At 44.9% G+C, this 17281-nt stretch overlaps 1 protein-coding gene across 6 annotated transcripts in view; it reads right to left on the bottom strand.

Moving 5' to 3' along the window:
• The window catches only part of RNF157 (ring finger protein 157), a 121561-nt gene that overhangs the window by 77411 nt on the left and 26869 nt on the right, over positions 1 to 17281 (bottom strand). For all 6 annotated transcript variants that reach the window (XM_030208208.1, XM_030208210.1, XM_030208213.1 and 3 more), the window contains exon 2: positions 16795 to 16913. In XM_030208208.1, the coding sequence (XP_030064068.1) occupies positions 16795 to 16913 (119 nt within the window). The remainder of the gene's footprint in view (positions 1 to 16794; positions 16914 to 17281) is intronic.

Raw genomic sequence — 17281 nt, 5'->3', positions numbered from 1 at the left:
GCATGCCCCCTAAACTTTGTATTTTTGGAAAGAGTAGACACGCGATTTACATCTACCTATTCCACTCAGCATTTTATAAACCTCTATCATATCTTCTCAGCCATCTCTTCTCCAAGCTGAAGAGACTTGGGGCCAGATGCACTAAACTTAACGAGCCATTAATGAGCAAGTAGTAAACCGTGGCATGCACTAAATGCTTCTCCGAGCCATTTTCCGATCACGGTAGTAGCTAACGAAAACGGAATGCAGATGAGCAAATTAGTACCCAATGTGTATAAATTGTATTGTAATGAGATGCACTACCATTTTCCGATTGCCTGTGGAAAATCTAAACGGGAGGTCTGTACCTCTCGTTGGGGCTGCGCACCCTCTAAAAACTTCTATAAATGTAACAAAAAAAAAAAATCGGGAACAAAAACATCCAAGTGCTCATCAGGGACGTCCTTTATGGACGTCCTTCACTGCCTAGCCGCATCCAAGTGCTCATCAGGGACGTCTAACATGAGCTGGACGTCTTCCTGCAGCTTCTGTGATGGGCGTCTTTCTTGGACATGTTTTTCTTACCTGCAATTAGGAAGGATTTCTCTGGGGGGGGGGGGGGGGAAAAAAGGACGTCCCTGTTTTTCTTACCTGCCTGAACTGACCACAACCACAGTTCTCTCAACAGTCCCCTCCAAGGTTGTTTTCATCTTGTGCCCCCCCCCCCCCAAGATCGGGACATGCGAGGATGTCCAAAACAAAACTTTTTGGATGTCCCTCCCTCCAGGTCTCTCTCAGCCAATCACAGCGCGCTTAGCTGTTACCAGTATCAGCTAAATGTGCTGGGATTGGCCGAGAGAGACCTGGAGGGAGGGACGTCCAAAAAGTTTCAATCCTGGGGGGGGGGGGGGGCACAAGATGAAAACAACCTTGGAGGGGACTGTTGAGCGAACTGTGGTTGTGGTCAGTTCAGGCAGGTAAGAAAAACAGGAACGTCCTTTTTTTTTCTTCTTCAGAGAAGTCCTTCCTAATTGCAGGTTAGAAAAACACGTCCAAGAAGGACGCCCATCACAAAAGCTGCAGGAAGACGTCCAGCTTTTGTTAGACGTCACTGACCAGCACTTGGATTTTTTTTTTTCTTCAGAGAAGTCCTTCCGAATTGCCTGATGTAAGCCTGCCTTTTAACATGTAAAGCAGTAAACAATGGAAATGTTACACAACAGAGCAGTAGCACTTAAATTAACTGGGGTTCTTTTCAGACAAGTTTCCTGCTCGTCAGGGAAGTCCATTATTTTTTTGGGGGGTTTTTTTGAGCGAAGGACGTCCATAAAGGACATCTTTGGCATGCGCAGAGCAGCCAGCATAACGCTTGGCTGCTCTGTGCATGCTCCACCGGCCGACTGGTCCGAGGGAATAGAGAATGCAAGTAAGCTACAAGGAGCAGCTCATTTGAATTCCCTTTCCTTGATGCATGGCTGTTCCCTACCGATTCGCTATGGAATCGGTAAGGGAAGGGCTCTTTTCCCGAGGACCTTAGTGCATCTGCCCCCTAGTCACTTTAGCCTAGTCAATTTATCTCCTGCTGTATAAAGTACCCATTTAAGTTCTAAATTCTTTGGGGTAGGGATTATGGTACCAGACCTCTAAAAAGGATATGTGCTGCCTGGAATTTATGAGAAGGCAACCTAAAAGTCCCCAAATTATTCTTCTTGAAATTTAATTTGAAATATGGGTGTGTAGTTCATTCCTCGAACCATGAAGGCACTCCTATGCTTGTTACTGGGACATTTCTATTGCTAGCGGAGGTGGGGGGGAGGTGAAGGCGGGAATGGTAAATAATCGTTACAACAGGTCATGATAAAACTGGAATATTAAGCTGGCAGGCAATAGCTAAGTAGACAGTGTATACCTTACCTGCTTAATTTTACTCTCACTCATCTCTATCTATTTCAAGATCACTAGCTAGTACCTTATAATGAAGGCATAAAGTGCTCTGCTCCTATTACCTTGAGCAAAATGAAGCACAAATAAATCAATGGCTCTCTTCTCGTTAGAGGATTTTTCTTCTATGTTCACTTTGCATTCCATTCAGCTGGCAACCGCATTACTTTGATTCATTGAAGAAACAAGCTTACATATCTTGCAGCTTGGCAGCCAACAGCATTTCTTGCTAGGTGATTTTTTTTTTTTTGGCATGAGGTTATGGATGCATACTCACAGAAAGAAAAGAAAAAACACACACACACACCATACACCTATGAATGCATACACATATACAAATACGTGCCTCATCCTATCCACTGCTTTACAACACAAGAAAGGAGACAGAAGCTGACGAGGCCCGCTTCAAATAACCAGAAAATATTTCTCATACTTTGCAAGAGAGTAGAGGCCAAGTTTCTTCAAGTACTATGGATATTAAGCATTCTGCAGCACTTTTGCCTACATGCCTACATGACCGCATCTGCACTATAACTTGGAGACTCATTTTCATGCAGGCCACAAAAACAAACAAACCAGACACACCAGAAAACAAACTGAACCGTCAGGATAAGATCGGCAAGGTAGAGCTCAAGTGGAAGTGAGCAGTTCAGTCAAAGTCAATGCCATACCAGTGAACAAGGTTCTCCAATGTCAAGATGCACTCTCACTTAGCATAAAGCAGCTTAAATATAGTATCCTTTTTTCTACAGCACAGAGCACACGTGCATAAAAAACATAAGTGTTCCCATACTGGAACAGACCGAAGGTCCATTACGCCCAGTATCCTGTTTCCAACAGTGTCAAGATCGTAAAACAGTTTTATGCCACTTATCCCAAAAATAAACACTATGAAATGGCAGACTGAAGCCCACCGTCACTGCCAATAAAGACTAGAAACTGGCAACAATGGTAAAAAAAAAAAAAGACCTTTAGGTGTTCCAGCATAGGTTATCTCCAGTGTGCGATGGAGCGGAGGCAGCTCTTGAAAATAGCGGAGGAAGCCTTAATGAAGAAGAACCTGGTAAGGCACTGTTTATCTGTGGGGTTTGTGAACTGGGTCCTGGGCCTATATATCTTGTAATACAGATGCCTCCAGGTGGCCCTCCTCTTTCCCCTGTGTGGTCATACAGTACAGTCTGCAAGTATGCACTGCAGACACGCATGTATCATCCATATACCTTGGAGATTACAATCTAGTCAATATTACTAAGTTTAATCAATATTTGATATACGATTCATCAGACATCTATCCAATATCAATTAAAATATTACTGGGTATTGCTACAGCTCCCAATTGTGGATCGCCTTGCCGTGAACTGTTCGAACCACTCTGGGCCATCTCTGCATCTAGATTTCCACCGTCCATCTTAGTCTCGCTTCCCTTTCCCTTCTTACCCTGTTCCTTCCCCCCTATCTAATGTAATTGTAATTCATTAATCTGTACATTGTAAGCCACTTTGAGTCTGCTTTATGTGGAAAAAAGTGGGGTATAAATGTTCATAAATAAATAAATAAAATATAAAGGACAGAAGAGAGCAGTAATGAAAAGTTACAACAAATAATTCAAGGAGGAAAAAAAAAACATAATAGAAGTCCGTTGCAAAGCAGAAGAACCAAACTCTCAACCAAAGAAAACAATTTGTCAATACAGATCATATCCCTTGGTAAAAAGATGAATTTTCATGGCCAATTTAAATCTAGGGAAGTGACAAGGCAACCCATTCCATGGTGCTGATCCAAATGGGTATGTCTAAAAGACAGAATCAATGGAGCGTTCCGTTGACCAGAACAAAGGTCTGCCTGAATAATAGATCTAAATTGCCAAAAATAATTTTATAAATGATATGGAAACAAACACGCAATCAATGTTTTTGTATCATTAACAGTGTAACATGATCATATTTATTTGCTCCCAGCAAAAAAGTTTTAAAACCACATTTTGAATAGTTTAAAGTTGTCTTGTACCTACTGTTCATAAACCCTGAAACAGGGCATTACAACAATCCAGTCAATTCAAGAGAAGAGCAGCATGTAAGGAGTACAGCAGTGGATTTCTGATCAAAAAGGGGTCCATCAGACTGAATCATTCATAAGTTCTAAAAATTCTCCCAAGTTCAGAAATGTGGGACTGGGAATTAAATGTATTATCAAGTATTATACCCAAACGTTTGATTGAGTTGACCACTGAAATTTGGTAATCCTTCATAAACAGACCAGATCATCCATCTTTTTAATTTTCTTCTTCCTTTTTTGCACTTTTTTGTCAGATTCAGCTGTATTTTGTTGCTGTTTTATTCAACCTTTTGGACATTTAAGCATTGTCTTAAGGTGTGCTCCAATGCAGATCCCATTTTTATACCATGGATTGATATTGGATTTCATTTATTTTATTTTGTGTTTATATTTTACTTATTCTTTTACTGTTTATCATATTATTATAAGGATCCAAATTTAGTATATTTTATTTTGCATTTTTAAAAAATATGTACACTTATGTATGTTTTTAATATTTAGACCCCTGATGCAGGAAGGTTCTGCCGAAAACACTCACCAATTTCCTGGGCAGAATGGATGGACCATGCTGGTCTTTATCTGCTGTCATTTTCAATGCTACTGTATTATGCAGATATTAAAATGTTACATAAAAACATTAAATACAGTCTGTAACAGGAACAATCCTATTAAATACATTCTGAGGATGTTGAAACCTCAACACACTGGCATTCTTAAAGCTGTATTCCTGTTAGACTGACCCTATTGCTCCAGTTAGATTGTGCAGCAGACCAGAGTTCAACTTCTCCTCTGGTAAACAAATGTAATGCCCTATAGGAAATGCCCAGACAGTAAAGAACAAGAGATAACAACAAACAAGTATACATATTAAGAGTGATAAGTTGCAGACCCTGAAAGTCATAAAAACAAGACTGATTTTAAAGACACCCAAATAAATATTCATGCAATATATCTGCATACACATGGAATAACAAAATATGCAAATGAACAGGTGTCCTTTAAACTAATTCCAGGACCTCTGAAAAAAGAGTAGAGTAGAAGCCTAGTGGTTAAGAGGGCCAGGCTGACAACCAGGGAAGCCAGGTTCAAATTTTGCTGCTCCTGCTCTTTGCGATCTTGAACAAGTCACTTAACCCTCCCTCCTCTCCGAAGGACAGGGAAATACCTAATGTACTTGAATTTAACTCATACTGAGCTACTACTGAAAAAGGTATGACCTAAATCCAAATAAAATAAAAATCCATTAATAGGACTAGGAGGCATGCAATGAAGCTAGGAAGTAGTAAATTTAAAACACAATTTCTCCACTCAACCTGTAATTAAGCTCTGGAATTCGTTGCCAGAGAATGTAGTAAAAGCAGTTAGCTTAGCGGGGTTTAAAAAAAAGTTTGGATGGCTTTCTAAAGTCCATAGACCATTATTAAAATGAACTTGGGGAAAATCCACTGCTTATTTCTAGAATAAGCAGCATAAAATGTATTGTACTCTTTTGGGATCTTGCCAGGTACTTGTGACCTGGATTGGCCACTGTCGGAAACAGGATGCTTGGCTTGATGGACCTTTGGTCTGTCCCATATGGCAATACTTACGTACTTATGTAAATAATTCATCTATCCAAATATATAAAAATCCAGGACACGGACTGAGTCATTCACTGTGCAGCTAAACAACTGATTACTTGAGAAGTGCAGAGTACAAAAGCAGCTTTATTATTTAAACCATGCATGTTGGTCAGTGCAAACGACAGGTACAAGAGAAGCAATTGGGTGGGGGGGGGGGGGGGGAGGACAAAGAGGGAAGAGCTTAAATCATCACAGGGCAATGGATTCTAGATAAAGTATGCCTCTGGGGGGGGGGGAACTTGCACAAATTTCCTCCTTTGCTTTCTAGATTTTTTTTAAAAAATCTGGTACACATTTGAATGCACATTAAAAGGACTTTGCTCTTACCTTTGAGCCAGTGCATGATATTTGCCTCCCAAAATATTCCAGTACGAGTTTCCTCCCTCATGTCTGTGATCTGCTCAGGACTGTAATGAAATAAGGCCCAAAAACACACACCAGTTCTCATCCCACATGTATGATTTTCCTTATATCTAGTCTGAGTAAGAAGCTGGGATGCAGAAGGGGCAGAAGTCATCCCAGTAGATTGCTTATAGGACAGCAGTCTTGCTAAACTTTATTAATCTGTGATTTTAAGCATATTTTTATGTGGCCTAATCAAACTGGAATGAGCAAATCAGATTTATTTCATTACCATTTTCCACCTCTGTTCTATACGTCTCTGAGCAAGCACTGTACACCAGCACCTAGATGAGCCCCATGAAGTTCAAAACAGCGCTCTAAAATAGAGCTGGAACAGCACGGGGCTTTACTGCACTGATGACCAGAGCTAATTGCATGCAAATTAAGCACGCAATTATCTCTGATCATGGGGTAGAAGTGCGAGAGAATTGTGCCTGAGCATGAGCTCAGCACAATCTTCCTGCATGTTTGACAGGTCTGGGCTGTCAAAAGCCACAGGGGCTGGAGGTCCATGGGACCAATTACCCCTGCCCTGAGCATCGGGGGGGCTGGAGGTCCGGCGGACCTCCGGTCCCCCCAACGATCACCCCTCCTCAACATGTGCAACCAGTCCCTGGTGGCCGAGTGGGCGACCAAACCCCCACCCCAAGTGACAGGGGGGCTGGAGATCTGCTGGACCGCCGGTTCCCCCCCCCCCCCAAGGTTCAGGGAGGACTAGAGATCCGGTGGGTCTCCAGCCCCCTCAACCCCGCAGCAAAGGGTCCCTGGTGGTCCAGTGATCAATCCGCACCCCCTACCCCCCTACCTTGTGGGTTGGAGGAGGGAGGTAGCCAGCCTGCCTCCCTCCCTCCCTCCTCTTCCTTTGATGCCGCAAAATGGCAGTGCCCAGCCCTGCCCAGTGTATCCTGGGATGCGCTGGGCGGGGCTACACACCATATAAGGGATGCGCTGGGCGGGGCTGGGTGCCACCATTTTGCAGTTTCGAAGGAGGAGGAGGGAGGCAGGCTACCTCCCTCCTCCGACCCACAAGGTAGGGGGGGTAGGGAGAGGGGCGGACTGATCACTGGACCACCAGGGACACTTTGCTGGGGGGGGGGGGTTGAGGGGGCTGGAGACCCACCGGATCTCCAGCCCTCCCTGACACTATGGGGTGATCGTCGGGGGGGGGGGGGGACCGGTGGTCCAGCACACCTCCAGCCCCCCTGTCACTGGGGGGGGGGGGGTGTTGGTCAACCACTAGGCCACCAGGGACTGGTTGCACATGTTGAGGGGGCTGGAGTCCCACCGGATCTCCAGCCCTCCCTGACCCTGGGGTGGGGGGGACCCGAGGTCCACCGGACCTCCAGCCCCCTGTTGCTGGCACGTTTGCCTTGTTGGGGGGAATGCATGCTGGACAGGGCTCATCATTCCTCCCCAATGATCTGCAAACCCTAACGCCAGCTCGGAGCTGGTGTAGGGTTTTCTGCGGCCAGCGACCCAATCTTTGGCGCGCTAATCACTGATCATTGGAGATGAATATGTTTAGCCCTGTTTAGCATGCATTTGCATGCTAGTTGTGTTCAGAGCCCTCGAGCGCATTGTTTCATGCACTCAAGGGCTCTGATAATGGGGTGGTAGCAAACGCCGGAGCTAGTATGGCGATAACAACCTCTAGCGCCAGCGTTTGCTTCTGATCATCCCCTTGCAGGTGACTACTCTGTTCTAGCCAGCATTGTGGTGGTGAGGGGGGGGGGGGGGTAGGAGGCTAGCTTCCTGTCTATAGGCTTGAGCCTCATACCCTCCACCTTTTCTCTGTCTTCAGGTGGCATGTGGGGAGAGTAGAAAGCTTGCAGCTCTCTGTAATACCAGGCCTTGGGACTCTGTTATGGGTAGAGTGGGGGAGTGAGGGAGGAGGATGGAGATTATCCTAGTGTGCATTTTGGTTGTACTACAGAAAAGCGTTATATAAGAATTTAATAATCATAACTAACCAGAGCAGAAGTCATGGAATATAGTGTGGTGAGTGATTTAAGGGGAAGGAAAGGAAGTACCAAGGTCAGAAAGTGGCAGTGAGAAAATATGTGCATTAGAGAATATTTAGGGGAAGGGTAAGAACATTGGTCAAGCACCTCTCCAATTTTCCACAACTGTGAGCCTATTCTAAATGGACACTCACACATGCAAGTTGGCAAAGGTGCACCTAAATATAAGTATGTGCATTTACATCAAATGTGGTATTTATACGCTCAAGTTACTGTATTCAGTAAGTTGTGTTCATAATTTGTTTACTACATTTATATCCCGCCTTTATCCAAGGTGGGCAACAATATCCACATACATAGTCTTGAATACATAACAATTGACAAGTATATTAGCAGCATCCATGTACAAAGTCTTGAACATGTAACAGTCACTAGGTACGTTATGCTAAAATGAGATCATTAACCTGGTCTTAGCATACAACAAACAAAAGGCAAAGAAAGAGAAAAGGGGGGGGGGAGGAAAGAATTCTGTAATAGTTGATCAGATAAGTCATTATGTGGTCAAAAAGGCTTTCACAAACAGATACGTTTTTAGCAGCCACTTGAATTTCTGAATGTCTTCACATGATCTAAGGTATCCGGGTAGAGCGATCCACAAGGATGGGGCAGCAATGGATAAGGCTCGCAATTTTGTCTCTACGTAATTATATGATTTAGCAGAAGGTAAACAGAGCTGATGGGACATCTGAGATCTTAGTGCTCGTTTTGGCTTGTATGAGAGCAGGGTATTTTGAATACAGGCTGGAGCATTCCCAAATATACGTTGATGAGTCAGAACAAGAGTCTTGAATTGAATTCTGTATGACACAGGGAGCCAGTGTAATTTTTTTTAAATGTTGTGGTAATATGTTCGGATCTTGAGATTCCAGTGATTGCCGTGCAGCTGTGTTTTGGATGACCTGCAGAACTTAGGTTCAGGATGACGTCAGCCCTGCTCACTCCCCTGCCCTGTGAAAGCCTCTTATAATTATACACCAAGCCACTTTAAACACTGAGGTGCACCACTGTCATTTACAATAGGGGGGAGGGCTGTTTTGTTTTAAAGACCAGATGGGTCCTTCATTTTCAGATTGCGACTAAGAATCCTGGAAGTATTTATATATTTACACCTAGGGAATGTTTTGGAGTGGGAAGATTTCCACTGTGGAAATTAGACAGGTATCAAGTGGGGCTGGATCTGTACCAATGCAGGCTATTGGACTGACTAGCAGGCAACAGGAGGACAGATTTCTGCAGTGTTTCAGAAAATAAATGCAAATAAGGGTAAAAGTAATGCATTTGACATACCGCCATCCTGTGGTACAACCAAAGCACTTTACATTTATTATGTGAAAGTACTTTCTCTGTCTCTGGAGAGCTCACAATCTGATGAGCAGATGATTGAAAGCCCCGCGCTGTTCCAAACAGTGCTCTAAAAATAGTACTGGAACAGTGCGGGGATACCGCCCCTATGGTCAGAAATAATAACATGCAAATTTAAGCATGCTATGCTCTCTGATCACAGGGAAGGATTGTGCCTGAGAGCAATCCTCCCGCATTTGTTTGACAGGTTTGGGCTGTCAAAAGCCCAGACCTGTCAAACACAGGGGCTGGAGGTCCATGGGACCACCAGACACCAAGTACCCCCACTCCAAGCCAAACAAAATGGGGGCTAGAGGTCCAGCAGATCTCCGGTTCCCTCAACCCCTCCCCCCAACACAAGTTTGGGGCGCTGGAGATCCAGTGGGTCTCCAGCCCCCCTAACCCCCCCCCCCTAAGCATCCCATCAAATGTCCCTGGTGGCCCAGTGGGCCGCGGGTCAGTCCCCCACCCACCTGGTGGTCTAGCAGCTCTTCCCCACCCCCTACCTTCGTTGGAGGGATTTGGCCTCCCTCTTCTTCCATCAGCGCCGCCTCAAAATGGCGGCGCCAAGCCCTGCCCAGTGCATCACACCATAAGGGAGAAACTCCCTTATATGTGAAGCCCCGCCCAGTGTATCCCAGGATGCACTGGGCAGGGCTGGGCACTGCCATTTTCGAGATGGCGCTGATGGAAAAGGAGGGTGAAGAAGGGCCGCTAGACCACCAGGTGGGGGAGAAGGACTGACTCGCGGCCCACTGGGCTACCAGGGACATCTGAGAGGATGCTAGGGAGGGTTGGGAGGGGGGATCCACCGGACCTCCAGCCCCCGTGTCGCTGGGGGGGGTGGGGGGTGCTGTATAGGGGGGAATGGGGGCCTGCTACAATGCAAATGCATGCTGGACAGGGCTCACTATTCCTCCCCATTGGTTTGCAAACCCTAACGCCAGCTCCAAGCTGGCACAGGGTTTGCCACGGACAGTGTGCTGCAAGCTGATCATTGGGGAGGGATACATTTAGCATACACTTGCATGAGCCCCGTTTTGCATACATTTGCATGCTTGTTGCGTTCAGAGACCGCAAGCTCGTTGTTTCACGTGCTCGGGGGCTCTGATCATAGGCGGTAGCAAACGCAGGCACTAGTATGGTGTTAACAGCCTCCAGCACCTGCATTTGCTTCTGATCATCGTCCCATGAGTTTTTGTACCTTGAGCAATGGAGGGTTATGTGACTTGCACAGGGTAACAAGTTGCAGCAGTGGGAATTAAACCACAGTTCCCCGGGTTGTCAGATCACTGCATTAACCATTAGGCTACTCCTTCACATCCATTTGAGAAATCTGTTTTGGAGGTTCTGGATTTCAGATTTGATTCAAAGCCAGTTATAGTTCCAATACTGCAACTATTTCTCTACTCCTCAGGGCTGAAAGTGTAAACTGTAGCCGAAGCAAGAGAGGGTGAAGTGACTTGCTTAAGGTCACAAGGAGCATCAGTGGAAGGAGCAAAAGTTGAACACTCACTTCCCTGGTTCTCAGCTTGCTGCTCTAACCACTGGGCTGGTACTCAGTGGGCACTGGATTTCATTGAATGCAAATTCCTTCATTAACATTCATTTCATTGTATAGCTTTATTTACAAACAGCAGCTGTCAGACTCTGTTCCTCTACACCAGAGGTGAGCAACACAGTCCTCAAGGGCCACAACCCAGTCAAGCTTTTACAATTTCCACAATGAACATGCATGAGATCTATTTGCATTGATGGAATCAATTTTGTGCATATTCATTGTGGAAATTTTGAAAACCCAAATGGTTCTGGCCATCAAGGACTGTGCTCCTTACTGAGCCTGCATTTCTTCTGCTGCATTTCTAACTAAAAAAAAAAATAATATACTTGTAATCAGAACTAGGTTATTTTCTAGGCAATTCTCTCCCCCCCCCCCCCCCCCCCCAATACCTGTTTTGTCTTGTTCCCCCTTATAAGCCCTCTGTGGTCTCTGCTTTTCCCACTCCTTTCCCAGATGTCAAGCCAATACTTGTTAACCCCAAGGCAGGCTGGAGAGGCACCTCCATCTCTGGCTGGTTGGTAAGGGTCACCACTGAAAAATGCCTTCCTCCCACCCCACAAAACTTCAACAGCATGCCTAAGGCCAGCTAACAGATTCCTCCCCTATCCCCCCCCCCCCTCCCGTGTAACTATACAGCTTGTGCTGGCAAGGCATCTTGAACATACAATAAAGAACTTTTTCACTTTCTGAGTCTATGCAAAAATCTCTGGAGGAAAACTCGATATACACTCAAGCTCAAGGATGCTCTCTCCTCAACTTTACCAGGAATGGCCTTAAGCTGCAGCCAGCTGGCTCCAATATTACAATACTGTCTATTTTATTCACTGGGATTTATTGACTGCCTTTATGAAGAGATTCACCCAAGGTGGTTGATTGTGTGTTTCATATACATTGAGGGGACCTTTCATTGAAGGACTGGCACGTGACAACAGGCTTGCCACGTGCCAAATCGGAACAATTGCCAGGCTATCACAGAATCCCAGCGGGTAGTTCCTACGCTCACCACATGCCGTGTCTGGTGCTACAAAAATATATATATATTTTTTTTGCTGCGATGTACCACCGGGTTAGTGCGGAAGCCCTTACTGCCGCCTGAGTGGGTGGTGGTAAGTGCTCCCCTCTGAAATGGCTGCAAGGCAAGTGGTTCCCTTACCATACGGCCATTTCTTTTCCAGGAAAAAGGACAGCCTTTTTTACCTGCTGCGGTAAAAGGGGGCCTTAGCGCACATCAAAAACATACATGACATTAGCGCAGGCCCCCTTTTACTGCAGCTTACTAAGAGGACCCCTGAATGTTGTACTTGATAAAGTGAATTTATTTCCCTGATGCAGCGGTCTTGGTACTGCAAAACGCTGGCAGCATTAGTGAAGTATTAGGTTAAATGGAAAAATTTTGTTCTTACCTGATAATTTTCTTTCCTTTAATCATACCAGACCAGTCCAGACTAATGGGTTGTGTCCATCTACCAGCGGAAGGAGACAGAGAAAATAGTTCCAAGTAAACCGCCCCTTAGGGGTATCGTGCAGCCTGGAATGTTCAGTATTTCGAATAGCCAAGAAATGGTGCTCTGAAGTCTAGAAGAAAACACTGTTCCTGCTTGGCCAAAGGCAACTACATCCTCCCCTCACAGTAAAGTAAGCAGGAGGGAATGGTCCATACTGAGCTTGCCCAAGGACAGAGATCTACCCCTGAATCCGGGAAAAGAACTCCATGATCCCAAGTAACAGGAGTCATACAGAGCTGGCACAACAACACGTGGAAGGAGATTGACTAGAGAAGATGAAGTAGGCAGTGCTGTAGGACATCCCACCGTATTGAAGCGTTGTGGAACAGCCAGGGATACCTAAAGGAAACAACACTGACAGACTTTAGCCAGGAAGGGCATCTGGACTGGTCTGGTATGATTAAAGGAAAGAAAATTATCAGGTAAGAACATAATTTTTCCTTCCTTGTCATCTATACCAGACCAGTCCAGACTAATGGGATGTAGCAAAGCAGTTTCCCAAAGATGTGGGGGGGGGGGGGGGGGGGTAGAAAAGAAGAATGCAGGAGGTTGAAAAATCAACAAAGCTATACACACAGCAAAAAACTGATCCGCAGAAAAGGATTCGAATATCCGAAACACCAGGCTACCAAAATGGAACAGAGTTAGACACTAGAAAAGGAATTGAAGACGTAGGACGTAAAACAAATATCCTGAGCAAAAGAAAAATTACATACCCCTGTCCCGAGAGTAGCAAAAGAAGCAGCAAGAGATACTCATGCCAAAGGACCCCCCCCCCCCCCCCCCCACCACTTGGAAGGAAGGCAACAGTTGTATCCGAGCAACAAGGAGAAGAACTGTCTCTCCTAGACCAGGATCCACTTCTCTGAACCCTGGAAGGACAAAAGATTAACTCCCAAACCTGTCGGTCTGCCTTGAGTCCAAGATGGTCGGATGAAGTGACCCTAACAAGTACTAGGAGTACGTGACCCCAAATAGTGCGTCACACTTCATAGAAGAAAGGAAGCAAGGCCCAGGAACCACCCAGACCCGCGCCTAGTGAGAGAATCAAACTCCACAGAACAAGAAGAGACTCCAGAGTCGAGAGAGCCAACTAACTGGAGCGCTAGTCTCTCCAGGAGAACCATGAAGAAAAGGGCAGCAGCATACCAGGGTACAACCGTAGAAAGAGAGTACTCCTCAACCAGCTCGCTCTGGACTTAGAGATGAAAACAGATCCAAGAGAACAAAAGGAAGCAAAAAGAGCGAGAGCCACAATGTGGGGAAAAGAACCCCAAGGTACCAAGTAGCCACAAAAGGAGCAGAGATGAATTCAAACTCTAGCCATGGAGAAGTTTCTCGCCAGCCACCAACAGGCTACGGCAAGAAAAGGTGCCACAGGAATGGTAGCTAACAGGAGACAAGCCAGCCTTGTCTAGCAATTTAAACTGCGGTATGCCACAGCTGCCAAGAAGTTACTGTATCCAGAAAACAGCTGGGGTTGACCGACAAGGTGAAACAGTACCCAACAGGCAAAGGTGAAAATATGCTCCACAGTCAGAGACTGAACAGTGCTGAAGGGACAGAAACGAAGCTGTGTTCATCAGACAGAGTAGGATCCGTGCTCAACGAGAACAAACGGATTTGCACGGATTTCCCACGGAGAAAGGAAGCATCTTACTTACTCCACTGCCAAAAGATGCTATGAAAAGCACAATGGACCTAACCAATTATCGCCCAGTAGCATCTATTCCGCTCATAACCAAACTCATGGAGGGTATAGTGACGAAAACTCACTGAATACCTAAATAAACACTCAATTCTGCATGAGTCTCAATAAGGTTTTCGGTCAAATCACAGCACCGAAACTGTACTAGTATACACAATGAACTCATTCAAACAAGCAATTGCAACTGGTAACAACATACTTCTCCTACAATTCGACATGTCCAGCGCCTTCGACATGGTTAATCATGGAATACTACTACATATACTAGAATACTTCGGCGTAGGAGGTACAGTGCTCAAATGGTTCAAAGGATTCCTGACCACAAGATCATACCAAGTAACAATGAACGCAGACATATCACCCCCATGGATACCTGAATGTGGAGATCCTCAGTGGGAAGAAACAACTCTCGCAAGGCCAGGAACAAAGAGGAAGCTGGCCACTAACACCAAACTGAAAAACTGAGGAAAAACGAGCTAAGGGAGAGTCAAACTCCACATCTAGAACAGAGCCACTTCCCTGCAGAAAAGAAGAGAAAAGTGCAGAGCGAAGAGGCAATAATCCAGATGCACAGCAATAGATATGCTCAGCAGGAAAGAACTGTGCCCCTTACAGAAAAAGGAAGGAGTGCCAAATGTGCCAGGAGAGAGGCACCTGAAACTAGAAAAAGCAAAATCCGCCTGTGCCAGGCTAAAGCTCCCGCCTGAAAGCAAGGGAAGCAAGGAAGAGCTGTGGCAAACTAATCCTAAAAAAGCACATTCCCATAAAGAGACACTGAACTGAGTCCAAGCAAAAGACTGGCAAGAATGGTGCTCCCAAGGATACTCAGAAGAGGGATTTGAGCTAGCAGTTGCACACCAAGGGCAACTCAGACCCCTGCCAGAAGGAAAGTACCCTGCAGACAAACCAGAGCAGACAGGAGGGATCCAAGGGGACGAGAGAACCATAACCTCCCTAAGGAAGGGAGGAAAAACTGCTGCCAAAATAAGAATCAAATAGCAGGGCATCACAAGCAAGATGCCTGAAGCAGAAGAGACCAGACGGTCTGAAAAAGAACTGACCAACATCCATGTAAGGCTGACAGGAATTAAAAAATAGCCCTGGACTAAAAAGGGCCGAGTCTGCAGCCAAACGGAGCCAGCAAGAGACTTCTCCCAATTTGGAAATGGCAGACTAAGACCTCCGAACCACGAAGGTACAAGTTCCAGCCACGGGGCCACCCTCTGAACCAGCCTCCGTCTAGGACCGTGAAGAGAAGAAAAACAACTGAGTTTCGTGATCCAGACACGAGCCGTGCCCCATAAAAAAAAAATCAAAGCAATTGGTACCAGCTCGGAAGGGTACAAGACCAGAATCAGACACCGGTTAGCGAAATTCAAAGAAACTTCGCAAGCAGCCCCTTAGAATACATTGCCAAAGGAGGGAAAATAAATAGGTAAACAGGCAAGAGAAAGAAGGAAAAACAGTTTCTTTTTTTTCTTTTTAAACAATCTTCTTCACTAGTGACAGAAATTAATAAAGACTTACCTCAGAGGCAGAAAAGGAGGGGTTTTTTTTTATAAAAAAACTTATATATATATATATATATATATAAACAACCTTCTTCACTAGTGACAGGAATAAATAAAGGCTTACCTCAGAGGCAGAAATTCAGATATACCTACCACCACAGAAGAGAAGAACTTCACAGGGGAGACAAGTTACTCCATGCCACAATCAACCATCACCCTGCTAGAAAGACAGCCAGGGGAGGTAGGGGAGGGGAGGGAACCAGGGTCACTGGATATCACCCTAGCTGGCAGATGAGGAACTCAGGACCACTGAGTATCATCTAAAACTAGCCCCAACATGGCTACCAGCACACCCCTGGCTCCACTGTCACCAGAAGAATCTGGGACAGGAGCTACCAGCCAGCAATCCAGAGCAGCTGCATGAGCCGTCCACCATCCGCTAGGAGACAGAGAAAATACTGAACATTCCAGGCTGCACGATACCCTTAAGGGGCGGTTTACTTGGAACTATTTTCTCTGTCTCCTTCCGCTGGTAGATGGACACAACCCATTAGTCTAGACTGGTCTGGTATAGATGACAAGGAACTACCGTTAAGCTGAATTCAGTTCACTTGAAGATTTTCACCTATAGAAAAGTTAGGTTATGATTTGTCTGCCTGCTTTTCTGGATTAAAGAGAAAGTTATAGTGAAAAAGAATAAAAATAGTAATACTGGGAACCTAAATGTTTTGTACCTAAAAATGACAAAATGGGGAGATTTTAAAGAGAAAGTTATAGTGAAAAAGAATAAAAATAGCAATACTGGGAACCTAAATGTTTTGTATCCAAAAATGTTAAAATAGGGAGATTTTAGCCGTTGACTGAATGCTGTTTAACCCAGGGAATTCTGAGTATTTTAAATCCGAAGGTTTTTTCCTACCCCAAACCTAATTTATTGGTGTAAGTTTTGTAGTTAAATAAAGTTTAGAATAGTAAATAAAAATGTATACTATTAAAACTTTCTTTTGAATAAGTCAGCTTGATGTTATTTGTTTTGGAACTTCTAGTATTTTAACCAGTTTACAGTGATTTTTCTATATTTTGAGAGCGAGTCCAATACTATTAAAAAAAAAAACACCTTAATGCAGAGGTAAGATAGAATAGCATACCGCCACAGGCCTGTTGCCTAGGAAGTTAAGGTCAGTGTTCTCTCCAAACAGGTAGCCCTCGGGGTGCGTTGAATCAAATTTCTCCCCTCCCATGATGAAATGGCTCGCAAAATAGCTCCCTGGATTGGGTGAGACAGCCACAAAATAAAGAGAGAGAGAGAGAAAAAAACAAATTTACTCACATCTTATATAACGCAATTTAACAACATCAAACCTGCACATAGTGAATGCTACAGCTGCATCACCTATTTTACAGTCAATTTCTGGGTAAATACTGGCATGGTGTGGTCAGGAAGCTTAAAGTACATCAACAGCATATTTGTACTGAACTGTGATACTCCTAGTCTATTCAGACTGCAATAACTTCTTTACAAAGAACTTTTGGACCCAGGCAACTGCCCTGCGTGCTTCTCTTATCTAGGACTGAATAGAACAATATTGACAAAGAAACGAGAAGGAAGAAGAAGTGAGGGCAGAGGGCAATAAT

The sequence above is a fragment of the Microcaecilia unicolor genome, chromosome 6 (assembly GCF_901765095.1).
Source record: "Microcaecilia unicolor chromosome 6, aMicUni1.1, whole genome shotgun sequence".
NCBI lineage: Eukaryota > Metazoa > Chordata > Amphibia > Gymnophiona > Siphonopidae > Microcaecilia > Microcaecilia unicolor.
Note: the sequence above shows the minus strand (reverse complement) of the source record. Positions and strands in the feature narration are given on the sequence as shown.